Source organism: Drepanopeziza brunnea (genome assembly GCF_022702325.1).
Source record: "Drepanopeziza brunnea f. sp. 'multigermtubi' strain 214-2 chromosome Unknown ctg3, whole genome shotgun sequence".
NCBI lineage: Eukaryota > Fungi > Ascomycota > Leotiomycetes > Helotiales > Drepanopezizaceae > Drepanopeziza > Drepanopeziza brunnea.
Genome location: NW_027094066.1, coordinates 3253648 through 3272959, shown reverse-complemented (window position 1 = coordinate 3272959; position 19312 = coordinate 3253648). Strand labels below are relative to the sequence as shown.

Genomic DNA, 19312 nt, shown 5'->3' with positions numbered 1-19312 from the left:
AGTTGTAGAATATCGAAATATATACATATGTATGTATGTATGTATATATTTCAGGCCGCCAGACCACGAAAGTAGATTCCAGGACCTCCCACAGCCTCCCCATTATCGACCACTCTCTCTAACTGACTCCCTGGACATCGGCTCAAGCTCACCCACGTGCAGCAGCAGCCATGGCTTCCATCCGCGTCGACCTTTTCTCCATCACGCGAGAGCGATATTGTCTTCCCTGCAGCGCATCTCCCAACTAGCTGCTGCTATGCAAGAAGACAGCGAAGAAGTAGTTCTATCTTGCATATCACGGCTGTCTGAAGAGCGTAATCTGCCTCCCGGGAAACACCAATGGTCGTACATGGAGTAAACAAATAGTTGACATTTGACGTGGCGTTTTTGAAAGCCGCTATTGGTGGAAGGGAACTGTTGCCGAGAGGTTCGCTGTTATATATCGTACCTTCTCTTCTAGAGCGGCAGTCGCAACGCCGTCGTCATCTACACTCATATCTCGAGCTGGACCGGCACAGTGATGCCCTAGCGCTAGGCTTGCGCCGCGGTCTCGGGACTCGGAATTGAGACCGGGTGGCGGCGAGCAGATCAGTCTGGGGAACTAACTGTGCTGCGTATGCCGCTGTGAGCGAGCCGGTGAGAACACCAGTAGAGAGCGATCGCGCGACGGTTTCGCTGACCGAGACAAAAAAAAAAAAAAAAAAAAAAAAAAAAAAACCATCAAAATCGTTTATGCCTATTTCAAGGTGGGAGCTGGCGTAACGCCGTTGAATCCAGCCCACACTCTTGACCCAATCGTCGCGGCGTTGACGCTTATCGAAGTAGCTTGTCGGGTCCTGGGTACAGAGATCACGCTGCCTGCCATACATTGCCTAAGTCGACTGCTGCTCATTTTGAAAACCGTGATGTGCGAGATGGAAGAGCAAGTCCCTCTTCCAAGTACCTTCTTCTTCGACAATTCGACGGGTCGTGAGTACTTTCAAATCATGGCCTGAAAAGGGTATACTCCGTTCGTACTGTGCTCACTTCGTTCACTCAGAGGCGAATCCGTCCGTCCGACTTGGAATCCACCGTAGCGTAACATCAGCATCGACATCGGCATCGGCATCGGCAAAGCAGGACGTTAGTTTCTACTTCTTGATTCAATAGCAGCGTGAAGGCTAGATAACCATCGTTAGCTAGATAGACCCCCCCCCCTAAGTATTTGCACTCAAGATTGACGAACAGACGGACCACCAAGATCAACGCGCGAGAACCAAGATCTCCCTATACCCCCTTCGATCTAAAGCCGAAAAGTATCGCTCGGTAAAAACATCGATGAAAGCAGGGCCGAGAAACGCGTCAAAGGCTTTTTCTTCTCCAAGTCGAGTGCGAAAGCAAACTGCCCGATGGTGGGTGGCCTCTGCAACGATGTAACATTCTCGGACTGTGTTTTCCTCGACTAGATCAGATTCTCCGCGATCTTGAGAAGAAATGTCGAAGCGAACTTATAGTACGTATCGAAAGGAGGCTTTGCGGAATGCGGGCAGTTCTCCGTCGGGAAAATTGATTTAATAGTAATCGTCGGCTACCTAGAGTTATTTCATCGGCTCCAAGGACCTTAAAGAGACCCGGGACAGTTTTATGAAAACAGCTCTCAAATTACAACTATCGTTATTGAGTAAGTTGACCTTGATGGCAAGCAGCTTACGCAGTTCCAAAGCGAGCTTGGAAGTACGTACGTATACTTACATGTGCAATTGAGTATAGTTTATAGAATTCAATCACATGAAATCTAATCACGTTTTGTGCTATTTTGGGATTCTGCTGCCCGTGACAGCCCGCTTTTTAACGGACCAATCGATCCTATTCGCTTAAGAACCTTAAATGCATTTTTACTTGAAGCCGCATTCCCCCCTGTACTTCCCCCCCTGTCTCTATTGTAATACAAAGCTCGCAAGCTCGCTTTGATTATAACGAGTTTGGAATTTTTTATGGATTTGATTTGCTTTGTTAATTTATCGGTGTACGTACTGCTTACTGCTTACTGCTTGCTGCTTGCTGCTTGCTGTATAGTATAGTATAGTATAGTGTAGTAGTATAGTATAGGTACCTAGTATAACATAAAGATGCCGAGGTTCAGCTCCTTCCTGATAAGGGGCAGATAAACGATAGATAGATAGCGTGAGCTATTTATAGGATGTTTGTTCGCGTGTAAGAAAAGGGTTTACTTCGGGTAAGTTTTTGTACTAGTAGAGACGGGGGGGTTGGTTTAAGGTTTGGATACGGTACTTACTCGTTAAAGTGGTTTGAAAAGGGGGGGGGATCATCTTAGCGATGATATCTTGATGATGGTGGTTAACGCTATTAAAAGCGGTTTTTTTCAAAAAAAAAAAAAAATTGACTTAAATTTTATCCATCTAGAAGGAGAGGAAAAAATTCTCTGCTTTTTTTTTAATATAGCGCTGATTATGCTTACTATTATTAATGATGATGATGATGAAAGATTCCGTAGGCAATAATCTCTTTCTTCTTCTCTTTCTTTCTCTCTCTCTCTTTCTTTTTTTGTCTTTCTTTTTTCGATTTAATTATTTGAGATGAAGATGAAAGATCGACGACGCGTAGGCCTTTCTTTTATAAGCTCTCCTTTTATGGTTTGGCCGCTCGGCTTATACTTGTCGATTGGTTGGCTGGTCGGTCGGTATCTAAGCAAATAATAATAATAATAATAATAATGAACGATAATAAAAATAATAATAAATGATAATAACAACAACAATAATAATGATGATAATGATAATAATAATAAAGATAAATGATAAAAAGACCGGGGTGAGATGTCTCGATTTTCACAGATGAAAGGAAGGGGAATGTTTGAGTCTTTTCCTACTCCCTATGTGATAGGTGGATTCCCATCTCATTCCGTGTTCTCGGTGCGTTCGGCAGCGGGACGGACGGACGGGTAGACGGACGGACAGACGGACGGACGGGGTGGGATGGAAAAGTTGGAAGCGATTTTGTGTAGTAGGTGCAATTCTGGATGGGATGGGTGCTGTCCAAGTGGATTCTGGGTGTAGATCAGGAGGGGAGAGAGGCGTGAGCGGCGAGCGGGGCGTTTACGAAGATGCGTGGTCGTGATCGGCCATCTGTGTGGCAGCGGATTTGCTCATATTCCAGTGTTGTTGTTGTCGTTGTTACTGTTGTTGTCACGGTGATCATGATATTACTGCTCATATTGTGTTGTTGTTGTCGTTGTTACTGTTGTTGTCATTATTAGCATGACGTTCTGATCCAGCCTCTTTTTTTTTTTTTTTTTTTTTTTTTTTTTTTTTTTTTTTTTTTTTTCCAACCAGGTCCCTCCCTGCAGCCGAGGTCACGGACCGACAGCTCAGCTCGTACTGTCTTGATCGGCATCGAGTCATCGACCAAGAAAAACCTTGTTTGCCGTACGGTACCCCACTACACTAGACCGGATGCGGGCATTAAGAGCGGGGGAGTGGGGAGTGGGGCACGAAGCTTCTTTGATTACTCCGTGTGATGGCGCTCTAACGGGAAGGAGAGAGAGAGATAGGGAGGAGGAGGAGCTGGGTTGGGCTGGACGAAGAAGTTGGAAGTTGAAGTTTTTAATTTTATTTTAGATTTTTGAGCTTATCGCTCGCGGGTGGTACTATAGAAAAGTATATATCACTCTGGCGCATCTAGCGTGATTCGGGGGCTTCGGTGGCATATGCACCGAGGGATAAATGCTGAGTAAGAGCTGGGTGCAGGTCCCGTATCAACATGCGACCGGCGCGAAAACGAGCGACACGTACGCGCACACGCACAACGGGAACACGGGACGACGGACGGTTCGAGAAGGTGGCCGGCCTCGTGTTCCTGTACAGAGTACAGAGCAGGTACGTAGTACTACGTACGTACGTTGTAGTTGTTGGGCTGGCTGGGTCAACGGTGGCTAAGACATGATCGAACATGGACATGGGTTGAGAGATGGAGATGGATAATTGGATGGATATGGGATATCAAATCAAATCACGACGTGCTACGTAAATCACAAGTCAACAAAAAATCATATCATACCGGTAGGTACCCTATCGCTGCCATCACGTCATCACATTACCTAGCTCTCATATCGGACGGCTTTCCCTTTCGGCGGGTTGGTCGGCAGGCTGGAAAAATTGCAATATTGAAGTCTGACCTGATTAACAGATTGACAGATTGACTGAATGACTTGATTTCCGGCGTTGGCCGTTCTGGGGACCCACCAGCGACCACGGAGAAGCCTTTTCTCGAACTGGTTGGCACAGCAAGTCAGCGAGCAGGGGATGGGGTGGCGTGGCGTGGAGCGTAGGGCATGGGGCATGTGGGTGGAGTGTGGATGGTGGTGGATGGTCGATGGTGGGGCTTGGGGATTGAGGATTGATTGGGATCGAGTGAGGATCGGCGAGAGAATGTTGAAACGTTGAAATGTTGAGAGGGATGGGGATGGGGATGGGATGGGATGGGATGGGATGGGAGGGAAGATGGGAGGGGTCACGTGTGTCTCTCGAAGAGGCGGGATAAGCGGATCCAGCCACCAGCCAGCCCGGGACAGACGACGATTTCGTACGGCGTATGCGACATTCAGTAAGTACTAAAGTACTACTGTACTAGAAGTCGAGGTCGATTCGTACCGTGACTGGTTGTCGGGGTGCCCACCGCCCACCACCCCCCTGCCCACTGCCAACTTCAAACAAGCCACTCCTGCTCTGGCTGACCGACGCTTCTCCCGTAAGTCTGATCTCCACTCCCCCCCTGTCCCTGCCCCTGCTTAGTCGATGCCAAGCCCCAGACCCTCGTACCTTCCGCTCCCTCTCGCTGGTCATTTGGCAGGCACATAAAAGTCTTCGTCACCACGATTCCATTCTTCCCTTTTTCTTCTCCTCCCAACACATTCGTTTCTGTTCATCATCTCCATCTCCATCTCCCTCTCCCCCCCCTCCTCTCTCCTCCCTCTCCTCGGTACCTCCAGTCCGACCCCTAATACCGATTCCACCTTCGTTACAGAAAACCCCCCCACTGTCGTTCAAGATGTTGTCCGCTCAACCCCTCCTCGTTCTGGGCTTCGCCGCCGTCGCCCAGGCTGGATACTACGCCGCCTACCCATTCACCAACGCCAGCTCGTCCGAGGTATGGTGAACTCGGGGCGGCTCGATCCGACCGCGGTTCTGCCTCTCGGATATACCAACTAACATCTGCCTAGATCGTTGCCTTCACCACCGTCACGACCTCGATCCTCACCACGGTGTGCCCCACGCCCGCAACGCTGACCTACGGTATGTCTTGGGCTTTGGCGGCGATGGATATCTGGCTAACATCTGCGAGGCACCAAAACCTACACCGTGACCGCCAGTCAGACCTTGACAGTGACGGACTGTCCTTGCGTTGGTGAGTAACTGCATCCCGACCCCGCTGATGTCCTGTTGGTCCAATATCTGATGGAAATCAGCAACCGTCCCGATCTACTCGGCCAAGCCCAAGCCCACGCCGCCAGTTGCGCCCGTTGGAACCGCCGTGCCTCATCCAGGATACAACAACACCTCTCCTCCAATCTATGTCACCAAGACGTTGACCTACTCGGAGTACACCACAGTACGTTGCCAACTGCGCGAACCACGCGCTCTCGGTGCTCATTTACTGATTCTACGACCAGTACTGCCCAACCCCGGCTACTTTGACCTACGGCTCCCAAGTCATCACGGTCACCAAGCCAATGTACGTACTTTTCTTTCTCAGCGAGAGGAACACTGCTGATAATGCGACAGGACTGTGACTGTCACCTCGTGCGAGATCACAGCCACATTGCCTGGAACCGTTTCTACCGTCGTTGTAGGCACAACCTCCATCTACCTGCCTACGCCCACACTCGTCACGATGAACATGACTACTTACCCCGTTACCGTCCCAACCTACGTCACATACCCAATCTACGGCACTACTGTCGTCCCGGTCTACCCTCCATCATTCCAGACCCCTAATGCTCCGTCCCCAAGCGCACCAGGCGCACCAGGCGCCCCAGGAGCCCCAGGCGCACCAAGCCCCCCAAGCCCCAACGCACCAGCCACTACCCCAGCCCCGCCAGCTGTTATCCCACCCTACCCAATTGGCAGCCCTGTTACCAGCGGCGTCGCATCCAGCACTGCTGCGTACGTTCACCTCTTGCCCTCGAGATGTAGGAACGAACTTGCTAACCTCTTGTCCAGGCTCCCAATTCCATCCGCCCCCCCCGTGGTGACTGGTGGCGCTGCTATCAAGCAGGCCGGCCTTGGTGTCGTGGCCGCTGGTTTGATCGCCCTGATCCTGTAATCCCGTGGCTCGAGCCCCACCTCATGTCTGAATGATTTAATGCACGTTACAGTGTAGATTATTACGCGGAGTTTACAAGGAACATTCATTCGGTACAAACAAGTACTTTGTCGGAAGATCGGTATGATCAGGAAATTTTGGGAGAATAGATTTGCATTGGAATTGCTCACAGATTCCATTCTCACGTACATAATATTGACATTGCTTCTCAGCTAATGGCGCGGGGGATGGATGGGGATATGACGGGTTGGCGCGAGCCCAGTATTGCATAATGAAATCTTTTAATACCCTTTATAATGTTTGACTCTGGGTTTGTGGCTGCATGTGACCTTGGCTTCGGTAATCGAGAGGGCTATACACCTGCGCTTCAATATCATCTTGCTCCTCGATGGTTCGGAGGTGCAGAGAGTAAGTCATGTACTACCTGCACCCCTGCTCGACAACAGAATCGATGGCAGAATATTTCTCTACCAAAGGTCACCCTGCCATTGCTAACGAAAGCGGTGATCTCACTGACTCCCAGCGCCTGTGATTCATCGCAGAATGCAGTTCTGCAGTTGTAGATCAGAAGGTGAGATATCGCGAGTTGTATTTTTTTAATATCATCAAAATCAGTCGTGAAGTCAGTAGGAAAAGGAATCTCGCGTCCGCCCTTGATCGGCAGTCGCTCAGGTACGCCGATTGAGTGAGGCTGAGAGGATGTACGTCAAGAGGCCGCGACCGCCTTAAGCGAGCCGGCGATCGATTGATGCCGGTAGTGAGTGAGCGAGTGAGTGAGTGGGTGAGTGACTGACTTACCGTATCTATCCTCTCTCTGGTTTCAACGAGACCTTGGCAAGCCGTGCGCGGGTGGAGCCGACGGGCAACGGCAAAAAACACGTGACCGATCCGCAGAGCCATTGCTGACTTCGAAATGCCAAGTATCAAAACCCTCACCGTGCCGTAGCGCGTTCGCGCAGCCGAGATTCCATTCGAACTGCCCTGCTGCCGCCGGGACCGGTAGTACATCTTGATATGCTCACCTGTCTTTGTCCAGCCTCGGCACCCTCGGCACCCGACTCCAAAGGCGTCTGTCTAGCTAATCTTTTCTTTTTAGCTCGTAAGCTAGCTCGCTCGTGAGCTATCCCGGTAGCTTTCACAGAAGCTCTGTTTACGTACCAGAGGTGATGAGATGGGGTTGATGATTAGCTTCTTCTTCTTTTTCTTCTTCTTCTTCTTCTTCTTCTTCTTCTTAGAGAGAGAGAGAGAGAGATACGAATGAGGAAGAAAGCTATGGTTAGCATAAATCGATTGCAAGCTAAGGTCCCGCGGGTTAGATGTAGGTACGTATCTTCCAATACGGGATGGAGCTTCACGAACACACACGCCTCTGTTACGTCGACGATGGAAACGCTGGTTCGGCTCTAGGACCAGGCTTAAAAGTAGAGACGCTTAAATCTAACTCGGGAAAAAAGAAGCTGGGTGTGGTGAAGTCCTTTTTGAGATACGGATTGAGAAAAGAAAAGAAAAGAAAAGAAAAGAAAAGAAAAGAAAAGAAAAGAAAAGAAAAGAAAAAAGAACGAAATGAATGGAAAGTTGAACATATTCGGATTCGCTTGATTTGTTTTTGAGCTTGACGGTACCTAAGGTAGTTTCTCGACGTTGGATCTTGCTGGCTGAGTCATCCTTTTTCTGCTCGCTTCTCTGCTTGGCTGGCTCCACCGCGCACGGCTTGCCAAGGGACTCATTTAAAGCAGTCTAGGTATGCAGTACGGCAGGTACCGGAACCGGTAGGTTGATCGGTCGGTCGGTTCCTTCCGCCTTCCCGCCTTTGCCCCACTACTGTAACTACTACTACAGTACTACTACGTAAGTACAGCGCACCATCTACGGTACCACAGTAAGTCCAGGCCTAAGTATTACCCCTCGAGGGTAGGGAAACCAGGGGGTTTGAAGTGGAAAACCGAACTTTTGAGGCACCCCCGAGGGGTAATACTTACTTACGCCTGCGACATACTACTACTACTACTACTACTACTACTCGTCTCAGTAACAAGCAAACCCTTGAGAAAATACCTAGTACAAGCGGAAGAAGGAGGAGGAGGAAGACACAACCCATTCCGTCAGCCCACGAGAGTAACGCCAAGGCCGTGCAACGCACGAACCCCCCACCCCCACAATAGACACAGTAGGTATGGTACCGGTCGGCACCTTATTCTATTCTATTTTTAATCTCTCCTCACCAGCCGCTTATCCCCCCTATGCCTCGAACATTAATTAGACTTCGAGTTCTGTTTCCTCACGCTTTAACCCATCGATCATGTAAGCCCAGCCCGCCCAGCCAAAACCTCCTCACTCGCTGCTGCTGCTGCTGCTACTGCTCTACACCCGAAAAACCCTTCCCCGTAGTAGCAACGCCGCCTGCACGCACACCTTGAATAGTACTTACTACTTACAGTCTAAGGTACCAATTAAATGTTAATTGCCGCTTCAGCGTGTCACTTATCGCGATTGATTGGCTTGTGAGCTACCGTAGCCTATCGCAGCGGAAGATGAAAAGGAAAATGAAAAATGAAAAATGAAAAAATGAAATAATGAAATAATGAAAAAATGAAAAAATGAAAAAATGAAAAAATGAAAAAATGAAAAAATGAAAAAATGAAAAAATGAAAAATGAAAAATGAAAAATGAAAAAAAAAAAAAAAAATCCTTTCCCTTTCCACAATCGATCGATCGATCGATCTTATCTCCTCAAGCTCTTAAAGAGAAACCTCTCTCGGTTTTAGCAAGGCGACGGATGGATGGATTTCATAAGCTGAGAGCTTTTCTGAAAAAAGAGAGGAAGGAAGACGCGATCAGGCAGGCAGGCTGTTTTTTTTACGAGCGAGAGGAGCTCCAAGTGCGTTCGAATACGGTCGGGAGCGGGGAGATCTGTGGGTGAGATGGATATGTATATATATATATACGTATGCGGCTTTTACGATATGTGCAAGTGTGGCGCGCTCGTTGGCGAGTGTACCGGTAGCCTTCGAGCGGGAGGGGGAGCTACCTACCTACTTACGGTCTCGGTCTCGGTCTCGGTCTCGGTATCAGAAGAGAAATGAATGTGGTTTGGGACAGGTAATACGTTCTTCTCTCTCTCTCTCTCTCTCTCTCTCTCTCTCTCTCTCTCTCTCTCTCTCTTTTTTTTTTTTTTTTTTTTTTTTTTTTCAGATTGTGAATGTGGATAGATAGCTGCGAACTTGTCATGGCGCACTTGCAGAAAGTACTACGTATTATGGAAGCGAGCGGCATTGCTAGGTACTTGAAAAGTTTTCTTGCTTGGAGCAGCGAGTGGGATTTGGCTGGGCGGCTGGCTGGCTTAATTGAAAAGTGGGGTTGAGGCAAGAAGGGAAAGTAGCTCTCAGGTATGTTGTTCGGGGGAGGAGAGATGATCGATTTTCGTTACTTCTCGTATATGATTTAGGCTTTTATCGGAGACTTCGCTCTCGTGCCGTGCCGTGCCGTGATGGGTGGGTGGGTAGTTAGGTAGTTCGGTAGTCGCTTACGTACGTACGTAAGTAAGTAAGTAGGTAAGAGGTAAGTAAGTCTACGTACTTACTGTGCGAATGAGAAGCGGGAAGGTTGGTTTTGGATGGTTTTTTTTACGGGCTGGGGATACCGGTTTTAGAGTCGCGATTGGTGGGTGGGTGGGGACCGGGAGCTTGGTTGCTAGGTGGGTAGGTAGGTACTTGACTTGACTGCGCGCGCTAGGTCGGCTGGCTGGCTGCTTTGAGAGTTTGGAGGTTTTTTTTGGCTGGTTGGTTGGGTGAGTGGGTGATTGGGTGACTGGTGTTAAGAATGGGATGTTGGATATGGAGAAGTTGGGTGGTTGGGCGGTGGAGTAGGTAGGTAGGTGGGTGAGAAAGGTGGGTGGGTGGTTGGATTAGGTGAGGTTGGGAGGGGAGGTGGGTAAGAGGAGGTTTGTTTTGAATGGGGTATGTGGAGGGGTGGGGGGGTTGTTGAGTAGGTAGGTGGGGTAGGTGGGTGGGTAGGTAGGTGGGTGGTAGATAGGTTGGTAGGTAGGTTGGTAGGTAGGTGGTGTTGAGAGATGAGTGGATTAAGGAGTTAAGAAGTTGGTGTAAGTTAGGGTAAGTACCTAGGTAGAGGGAAGTTATCGTGAGTAAGTTGGGGTAAGTTGGTGTTAGTAAGTTAGAAAGGGGTTAGGTGATTAACAGGATTTTTTATTTTATTTTCCGGAGGGCTTTGCATTGAGTTGAATTGTCAAGAGGCGGAAAAGGACCAATTTAGGTATTTTGAAAATTGTATCTTGAGAATTGTATGTTGAGAATTTTTATTTTTGATGGTTATCTAGAAGTAATAATTAGAATTCTATCTTTAATAAGTTGTCGATCGATTGATTGACTCGATTTCTATTATAATTACATCTCAGATTGAAAGTAAAAAGACTGTATCATGGTAGCTTTTGTAAGAAGATAATTCTTCCTTGTGATGGGGACGCAGAAGGTGGTTCCAATTGTATTGATTTCGGTTATCTAAGGAAGAGGGAATCCCCTTAAAGAGAAAGAGAACTGTATACAGTTCTCCTTCTACGCTAGCTAGCTATTCCTTCTTCCAACTGGCAGTCACCAACAGCACAGACCTCACAGTGTAAGAATATCTTACTCTAACAGCTTTTTTATTTAGCCCACGTCACTTTTAATGATGAGAATTCCGGGTTTGAAATCTGACGGAGGTATTCAAGATAACGAAAGAAAAAAAAAAGAAAAAAAGAAAAAAAAAAAAAAAAAGTGAGCATTCAAGGCGCCGAAAACGTCTGAATAATATATATATGATATTACTTCGCTATTTCAAGAAGAAACAAAGAAGAAACAAGAAGGCTACGATTCTCTCCCCGTACGAGCTGCCACTTCCGCACCCCCCCCTCTCTCTCGCGGCAAAGAGTCTCACAAAAGAGCCGAAATCAAGCCACCGACACGCAGCGGGCGACCTGCGACGAGAGTTCCTCCCATCGGCGCCTCCGCACCTCCTTTCCCTCTCCGACCATCACGCCGATCAGAAAATCCATATCTCACGGGCCTACCCACCGAACAGAAGAAGAGGACTTGCGATCCCCGAAAAACGGATACGAAAAGATCTGACAAAGCTGGTTTCGATCGCTCGACAGACAAAACGTACGGTGCCTATCGCGCTTTCGGTTTGGAGCGCTTTGCTAATATACCCGCCCTCCCGGCTCGGCATGAAAGCTACGAGGGCATACCTTTGGGGGTGTACGATTTGATATAAGTAAGATATATATATATATATATATATAAAATAAAGAAACCGGTATTCGCATCTATACCGATCGAGGCCGCTCGGAAAGCCACCTATCTATCCACCTATCTATCTACCTCCCTACCTACCTACCTCCCGTACATACGTATCCGATAAAAATCAACGCGCGAAAGAAAGAAAGAACCCCCCGCCCCCCCCCCCCCCCCCCCCCGGCGACACACGCTCACCCCAAGAAAGATAGTTCCCCAAGGTTCCCCAAGCCGTCCGCAAGACCGCGCGCGAGAGATCGAGAAACCCGCCGCTACGCAAGAGCCAGAACGCTTTCCTCTCCCTTCACGCCAATTTTTCCCGATCCGAGTGAGTACCTACGCAAGACGGTATGCGTAACTGCTGCGCCGCCTGGACCGGGCACGTCAGCCGCGCCTGGTGTTGTTGTTGTTATTGTTATTGTATTTATTTACGTCGGGCGGATAGCAAGCGAAGCCTGCCGCCCTAAGACCTCTTATAAGGTACGACGACGTGCTAAGCTAAGGAGTTATATATAAGAAGGCCTTAGAAAGCAATTTAAAGTGTTATAGCGAAGGCTATTATCGTATGCGCCTTTTTTTTATAAATAAGATAGATTATATAAAAAGAAACCTTTTATTAAAAGAAAACTATAAAAAAGAGAATCAAGCATATACAAACTGCTATAGCTAATTAAAAGCGAGCTGTTTACGTCGCGTAACGATAAGAATTAAAGCCGGACCGAGGTTAGCCGAATATAAAAGAAAAAGTAAATACGAAAGCTTAAATTTTAAAAGAAAACTTAATATAATATATTAATACTAAAAAGAATTCTTTCGAAAGCGTATTACGTTATCTTAAAGTCTTAGTCTCGTGACGCGGTTAATCTAACGAGCTTTTATAGCTTAAGTAAAGCGAAGCGTACCCCGTTTTCTTTACCGAAGCAATATCAATTAGCTAAAGTAGCACTTTTATCGAGCGCAATGCTTAAAGTAAAACTCCGTAATAATTAAAAAGGCTTGAAAATCGACCGGATTATTAAAAAAACTTTTAAAGAAGTCGTAAGCTTTCGAAATCGTGCTCGAAAAGGTCCGCGATCGAGTCTTATAAAGTTAAAAGAAAAAGCGTCGTTGCGTAAATCGGCAAAAAGCTATATGCAAAAAGGACTTGCGTTTACCGCAAGTATACTTTAAGTTAGCGTCGTAATACTAAAACTTAATATAATATTAAGTAAAGTTTCTATGCGTAATTCGGATCGCAAGTAGTTTATATAAAATATATCGTAAAAGTTTTAATTTTAAAAGAAGCTTAATTAAATATAAAAAGTTTTATTTTCGATACGAGCGTAAGAGCTTAAAAAAGCTTGCGCTTTATTAAGCTTTTCGTGCTTTATCTCGTATATCGCGAAAGAGTATGCGGATGCCGCTAATCGTAAATCGCGATGCTAAATTAATATTTTAATCCGATTTCTTTGCTTTTAAATCTATAAGCTTATCCGCTCGTTCGTTTTTTTTAATACTTATATGCTTTAAAAATTATCGTATTCGTACGTTTCGAGTTTTTATCACCTTTTAAACGTTTAAAAACGCTTATTACGATAATAAGAAAACGTTTCCGCGAAAACATTAAATAATTAATATATTATCGATGCAAAGCTAAATTCGTTTCGCCGTTAAATAAGCGTGCATTATTTATTCGAAGCTTTTTTATGCTTTTATCGCTTTTGCGTTAAAAACGTAAAAGCAATCGTTAATAAAATTATACTCGTAGCTTATCTTTTACCGTTTTCGATAAATTACGTATTCGTAACTTATTAATCGATTGCTTTAATCGTATTATTTTAACTTATTTAAAAAAATCGTGATATCTTTTAGCGAAAGCTATTGCTATTATGCTTCGAATACGGCAGCAGCTTTTTTTTTCGTTTTACCGTCCGCCGAGTCTCGTTTGCTTTTTAATATAAAATACGAAAAGATAAAGCGAAAGCGAAAAACGTTTAAAAAAAGAGTTTTTAGTTTTTAGATTTTAATTTCGAAAATCTTAATAGTTTTTACGCTGCGATCGCGTTATCGAATCCGTAAAAGTATCCGGTTAATTAATAAGTGCTTATCGTTTACCGTTTTTAATTTTATTATAAACTTAACTTTAGTTTCTTTTAAAGCCGTAGCGCTAAAAAAAAGCTCGGCATTTCGAAAGAGCGTTGCCGTTAATATCGTTTTTTAGATCGAGAGTATTTCGCGCGCCGCGAAGATTATCGTTTTATTAATAAAATCAATTATCTTTTTAATTCGAGCGCTAATAACTTTTAATCTTTCGGACTTGCAAATTAAGCGATAGCGCTTTGCGTATTACGCTTTCGTGCCGTAAAGCATTAAAAGCAATACGCAAATAATAATTACTTTGCGTAATAAAGCCGCAAAAAGATCGTAAATTGTCTTAGCGAGATTGCGGATATGCTAAGCAACTTTTTTAATTTTAACCGTTCGTTTTCGAACGTATCGGCGGAACTTTAGCTTGCGATTAAATTAGACTTTAAGCTATCGTATCGCAAATGTGTTTTCGTTTTTCGAATTCGTAATAATATACGAAATAATTATAATATCGATTACGAAAAAAAAAGCATACGTACTTTTCTTACGAAAGAAATGCATTATCTCGATCTTTTTTAAAGCGAAAGCGATTTTATAAATATTATTTTATTTAATAATAAAATTAATATCGTTTCAAAACATAACGATATTCCGATTAAAAGTGCGATTAACGTAATATAAATAAATATCGTTAGCGTACTTAAAGCGCAATATCCGGTCTTAGTTAAGTAGCTTAATTAAGTAAAGCATATAAAGCATTAATGATAATAAAGATTTTTGCGAAGTGCCGCATTTTACGTCGTAAATATTTATAATTTTTTTTTTTAATCGGACTTTAATTTTATAATTTAAAAAAAAAGATTTTATTAGCTTAAGTAATAAGTATAGCTAGCTTTGCTCCGTTATGCGTTTAAAAAAGCGACGGGTTAAGACCGTATTAAAAGCTTTTTAAACGTTTATAATAATTATAATGATTTAATATTTAGCTATAAGTGCGGACTCGATATCGTATATTAAATATAAAGCGAAGTTTAATGCAAAGCGCTATAAAAAAACTTTCGCGTATTATAAGTTAAAAACGTCGTTAATAAAAGCAATTTACGCAATTCTTTTCGCAACGATACGCTTTAATCTTTTAAAAATATACGAAAGCAAAGCAATCGGTCGTTAAAAGCGAATAAAAGTTTTATATTTTTTTTTTATTTTAAAAATTATTAAAATTTTAGCGAGCTTTTACGCATTCGAAAAATAATAAAAAGTTAAGCATTTATTAAAAAAGCTATAAAAAAAGTAATAAACGTATTGCTAATATGCTTTAAGCAATCGTACGATAATTTTATTCGTTTTAAGTAAAGTGCTTATTATTTCGATCACGTAAGATTTTATTTTTTTTAATAATATCGTAATATCTTAAAAAAGCCGGCTAATGCTTTTTTAGCTAGCGAATAGATCGTAATTAAAGTCGTCGGCGGCGCTAAACCGTTTAAAAATGCTTTTTTATAACGCGTCCGCTTTTTTTTTAATATTTTCGATAGCTTTATCGTTAATTATTAAAAAAAGCGACTTTAAGTTCGAAATAAGCTTATATTAGCTTATGACTTTATATAAGTCTTAATTCGATTTTACTTCGTCGATTACGTAAGTCTAATAAGCCTTTTTAATTTTCTTAATTATAACGAATTAATTTCGCGTTTTTTAAATCGATTCTCCGTCGTATATTATAAAACGCGCTACTAAGTGTTTCTTATACGCTATTTAGCAGTCTGCCGTCTATTATAATGCAACCGTTAGCTTTTTTTAAGCAAGCTATTTCGCAACTTTTAAAATAAAATTAAAAGCAATAGCTAAGTTAATCGCAAGCTAATCGAATTCTTTAATAAAATATATTATTTATAAATCGAAAAATTAGTTTACGCTTAGCGCTATAAGCGAAGCGAATTTCTTAAAGTCTTGATTTAATACTCGATATTAAAAGCGCTTTAAAAAAACGACTTTTCGATTAAAGATAATCGTAATTTAAATTTCGTAATTTAAGCTCGAATAAAGATCGAAGCGAATTATCGTTTAAGCAAACGAGATATTTAAAAAAGTTAAGTTTAAAACGTAATTAGCTTTATAAATAAAGTCGCTCGAAAGTTTAATATAATTTATTTTATTAGCATTGAATTAAGCCGCAAAGTTTCTTTTTCGGCTTTTAAGCTTAACTTTTAATTCAAATATATCGTGCTATATATTAAAATCCTTTTTAATTAAGCACTTAAAAAAAGAAACGAAGTAAATAATATAATTTATAATCGAGTCTATTAAAGATTGCTGATAAACGTTTAAAATAGCGAAGCCGTTTATATCGATTTATAAAAAAATTTTATTACGAATAAAACGGCGTTATTAAATGCAAAGACTTACGCTTTTGCGTACGTAGATTATTATTTATAATCGCTTAACAAAGTATTAAGTATCGTTTTAATTATCTTACGATTCTATTAAAGCATAGCAATTATAAAACGAATAATTTTAAATTTTAATACTCGAATGCGTATACGGCTTTTAAATATAAATAACATTAATATTTGCCGAATAGCAAAAGTGGAATAAAGCAATATAATATAGCTGCTTTTTACTTACGTTCGCTTAATAGACTTAGATTTCTTTAAAAAGCTATCGATTGCGGCGAGTGCCGCGGTGCTATATCGGCGTGCTTAATATATAAAATTGTTTTAAGCATCTTAGCTAGCAATAATACTTAAGCCTTTTATAAATGAAAAAGATAAGCTAATAATATTATTTACGTAATAATCCGATATCGCTATTAGCGTATTTTTTTTTTGTTTATAATAAAAAAAGCGCTATCTATTAAAGTCTTTTCGTTAAGGTTTTTACGCGTAGCCGTATTACGTAAAGGTTTCGTAGCTTACGTAAAAGATTAAAAAAAGAATTATAAAAAAACGGCTTAAAAAGAAATCGCTCGCTCGTGCTTTTGCATCGCAAAAGCGCGTCTTTTTCGAAAGAAAGCCGCGTTAATATCGGTAGCAAAAGTTTTTAATTAAGAAATCGAAGTCGAATCGTTTTTTTCCGTTATAAAAGCAATAGCAATAACGTAAGCTTAAGCTTTTAATTATCGGACGGCGCTTAGTTTTTTTTTAATAAAAGTGATTATCTTGCCGTTGATTCGCTTAAAAGCCGCAAAGCAGTTTTTATAATTAGCTTTATACGAGCCGTAGCAATTTGCATAACGAAAAAGTGCCGTGCAATTTTTGCCGTCGAGCCCGTCGTATTAATCTTTTCGCTCGCCGTAATAAAAGCAGCGTACGTGCCGAATGCATTTAATCGAGTTATATTAACTAAAATAGCTAAAGTCGTGCTTTTTAATAAATTGCTTTTTATCGATTAATCGAAAATAGCTGCTGCAATCGAATAATTTAAAGCTGCGTACTTTTTTTAAAAAAAAGATTATTTAATAAGTTAAGCCGGTCGCCGAATCGGCTTCGTATTAAAAGATACGAACGCTTATCGAAGCTTTTTTAATTTAAATTAAAATCTTTTCGTCGATATGCTTCGCTATTTTAAAAATCTCGTCGAAAAAGCTTTTAATTTCGGCAAAAACCTTTTAAATAGCATACGTATATTATTTAACCGAGATAATCGCTTTCGTAGCTTTAAAAACTTTTTAATATACTTTTTTAGCTTTATTTATAATAAAAAGATCTTTCGCTTTAAAGTTAATCGAAATAAATGCTTAATTAATACGAGTAGCTTTAAAACGAAAGATAATAATTATATCGACGCCGTTTAATTTATTAGCAATAGCTTTACGAGCGGCGTAGCTATCGAGACGAGCTAAAAGTGCGGCGAAAAGTATTTAAATTAAGACTCGCTTATTTTAACGTATTTTAAGTTGTTCGCTAAAAGACTTGCGAGTAGCTTAAAAGCTCGTAAGCTTGCGAGTCTTTGCAAATCTTATTTTTATAACGGAAAAAGATCGAGATAGCTTAGCGATTGCTAATTAAGCAATAGCTTTTAAGTTTTTTAAAGTTTTCGAAAGCTTCGCGGAATCTACTTATAAAATAGATTTAAAAAAAGCCGTTTGCTCGCTGCTATAAAAAGCGGTCGAAAGAAGAAAAGAAATAGCTGCTTCGATGATTGCGTATAAATAAGTACGTATAAACGTAAAAAGACTTTTAAAAAACTCTTGCGTATAATATCGAGATTCGAAGTTAAATTAATCGTTTATAATCTAATCCGAAGCGAAAGCGTATTGCTATTAAACTCGTCGTTTAATAGCAGCCGCGCGGTCGATATCGTCGAAATAGCTTTCGATAGCTTTCGTCGCCGTATTAATAATCGATGCTTTTCGTCTTAATACGAAAAGAAAAGGCTGCAAATTAATAGCAGCGTTCCTTTTTCTCTTTTTAGAATGCTAAGTAAGGTTGGACGGCGATATAGCGTCTTAAGGCTGTATATAATCGGCGTTATTAATATTATTATTATTCGCGGAAGACCGAAATAAAGTAACGAAAACCATTTCTCGAGCTATACGGCGAGCGCAACGAGCTATTGATTTGGTTTTAGCGGATTCTTAAGGAAACCGTATCTTAAGAATCGAATGCAATAAAAATCAAGTCGTTATAAGTAAATTGAAAATTTCGTATTAAATAATTAAGATATTATAAGCCGCGCTTAATAAGAGCTCTGGAGGTCTGGCTTGATTGAAAGTTGGATACCGGTCCTCGCTCGAGGGAGGGGGAGATTGGAGATTGGTTTGATGGTGGTGCGAGGGAGGAGGAGCGAGAGGGGATGAGTCCCTCCCTTACTTGGTTACTACCGGTACCTTGTGGAGGCGTGTACGCGCACGTGTTCTAGCTAGCTAGAGCTTGGTTCGCGATTGCTGCTGCTGCTGCTGTGTAGACCGGACCGGTGGTGAGGGGATGGGATGCGATGAGATGAAGGAGAGTGAGTGCGAGCGGCGCGATCTTTACGATGTTATCTTGAAGATGTTACAGCGTCAAGGACGGATGGCGTACGGGTTAGATGTATACTAGAGTAAAGATCCAGCTCTTTTTTGTTTCTCTTTCTTTCTTTCTTTTTTTTTTTTTGTTCTTTTCTCACGCTCATTTCATCCTGTCTACCGGTATTATCACGCTGCTAGTTCGCGTGCACAGCTCTCTACACAGAACGAACGGGTGGATATCCCTCCTTGGGTAAAGCATCACATCACATCACATCACATCACATCACATCACATCACATCACACTATCGTTATCACTAACACTATCAGAATATACACCAACGTACATACGCACGCTACGAACCTCCCTCTCCCCCTCTCCCCCTCCTTCGCTTACTACCCCTTAACATCGTGCGGTATACGGCAGGGTAACAAGACCAGAAACGGCAATACGCATGACAGAGTCTGCTTGTGCACCATTCTTCTTTATGTACTGTACGTATCCATGATATCCACACCAGACCTTTTCGATGTGAAAACCTGCCGCCGAATCCCCTTTCCCAGACTACGACTGCGACTGCGAGCCTGAGGCGATATCTGCCCTCCATCAGCAGAGCGGACAGCCTCGCGCCCGAGATGCGGCGTCCTTTCAACCTCGAGCTGGCATGGGACAGGCCTGGAATACCTCAGGGA

General features: G+C 42.6%; 1 protein-coding gene across 1 annotated transcript; it reads left to right on the top strand.

The window, feature by feature from the left end:
- Positions 1-5046: 5046 nt before the first annotated feature.
- L3040_002827 (uncharacterized protein) lies at positions 5047-6321 on the top strand (the record flags this gene model as incomplete). The annotated part of the gene is made up of 7 exons (XM_007294784.1): positions 5047-5145; positions 5219-5291; positions 5341-5403; positions 5465-5607; positions 5669-5730; positions 5781-6161; positions 6219-6321. 7 exons carry the CDS (start codon positions 5047-5049, stop codon positions 6319-6321), a joined length of 924 nt encoding a protein of 307 aa, XP_007294846.1.
- Between the last annotated feature and the right edge of the window lie 12991 nt (positions 6322-19312).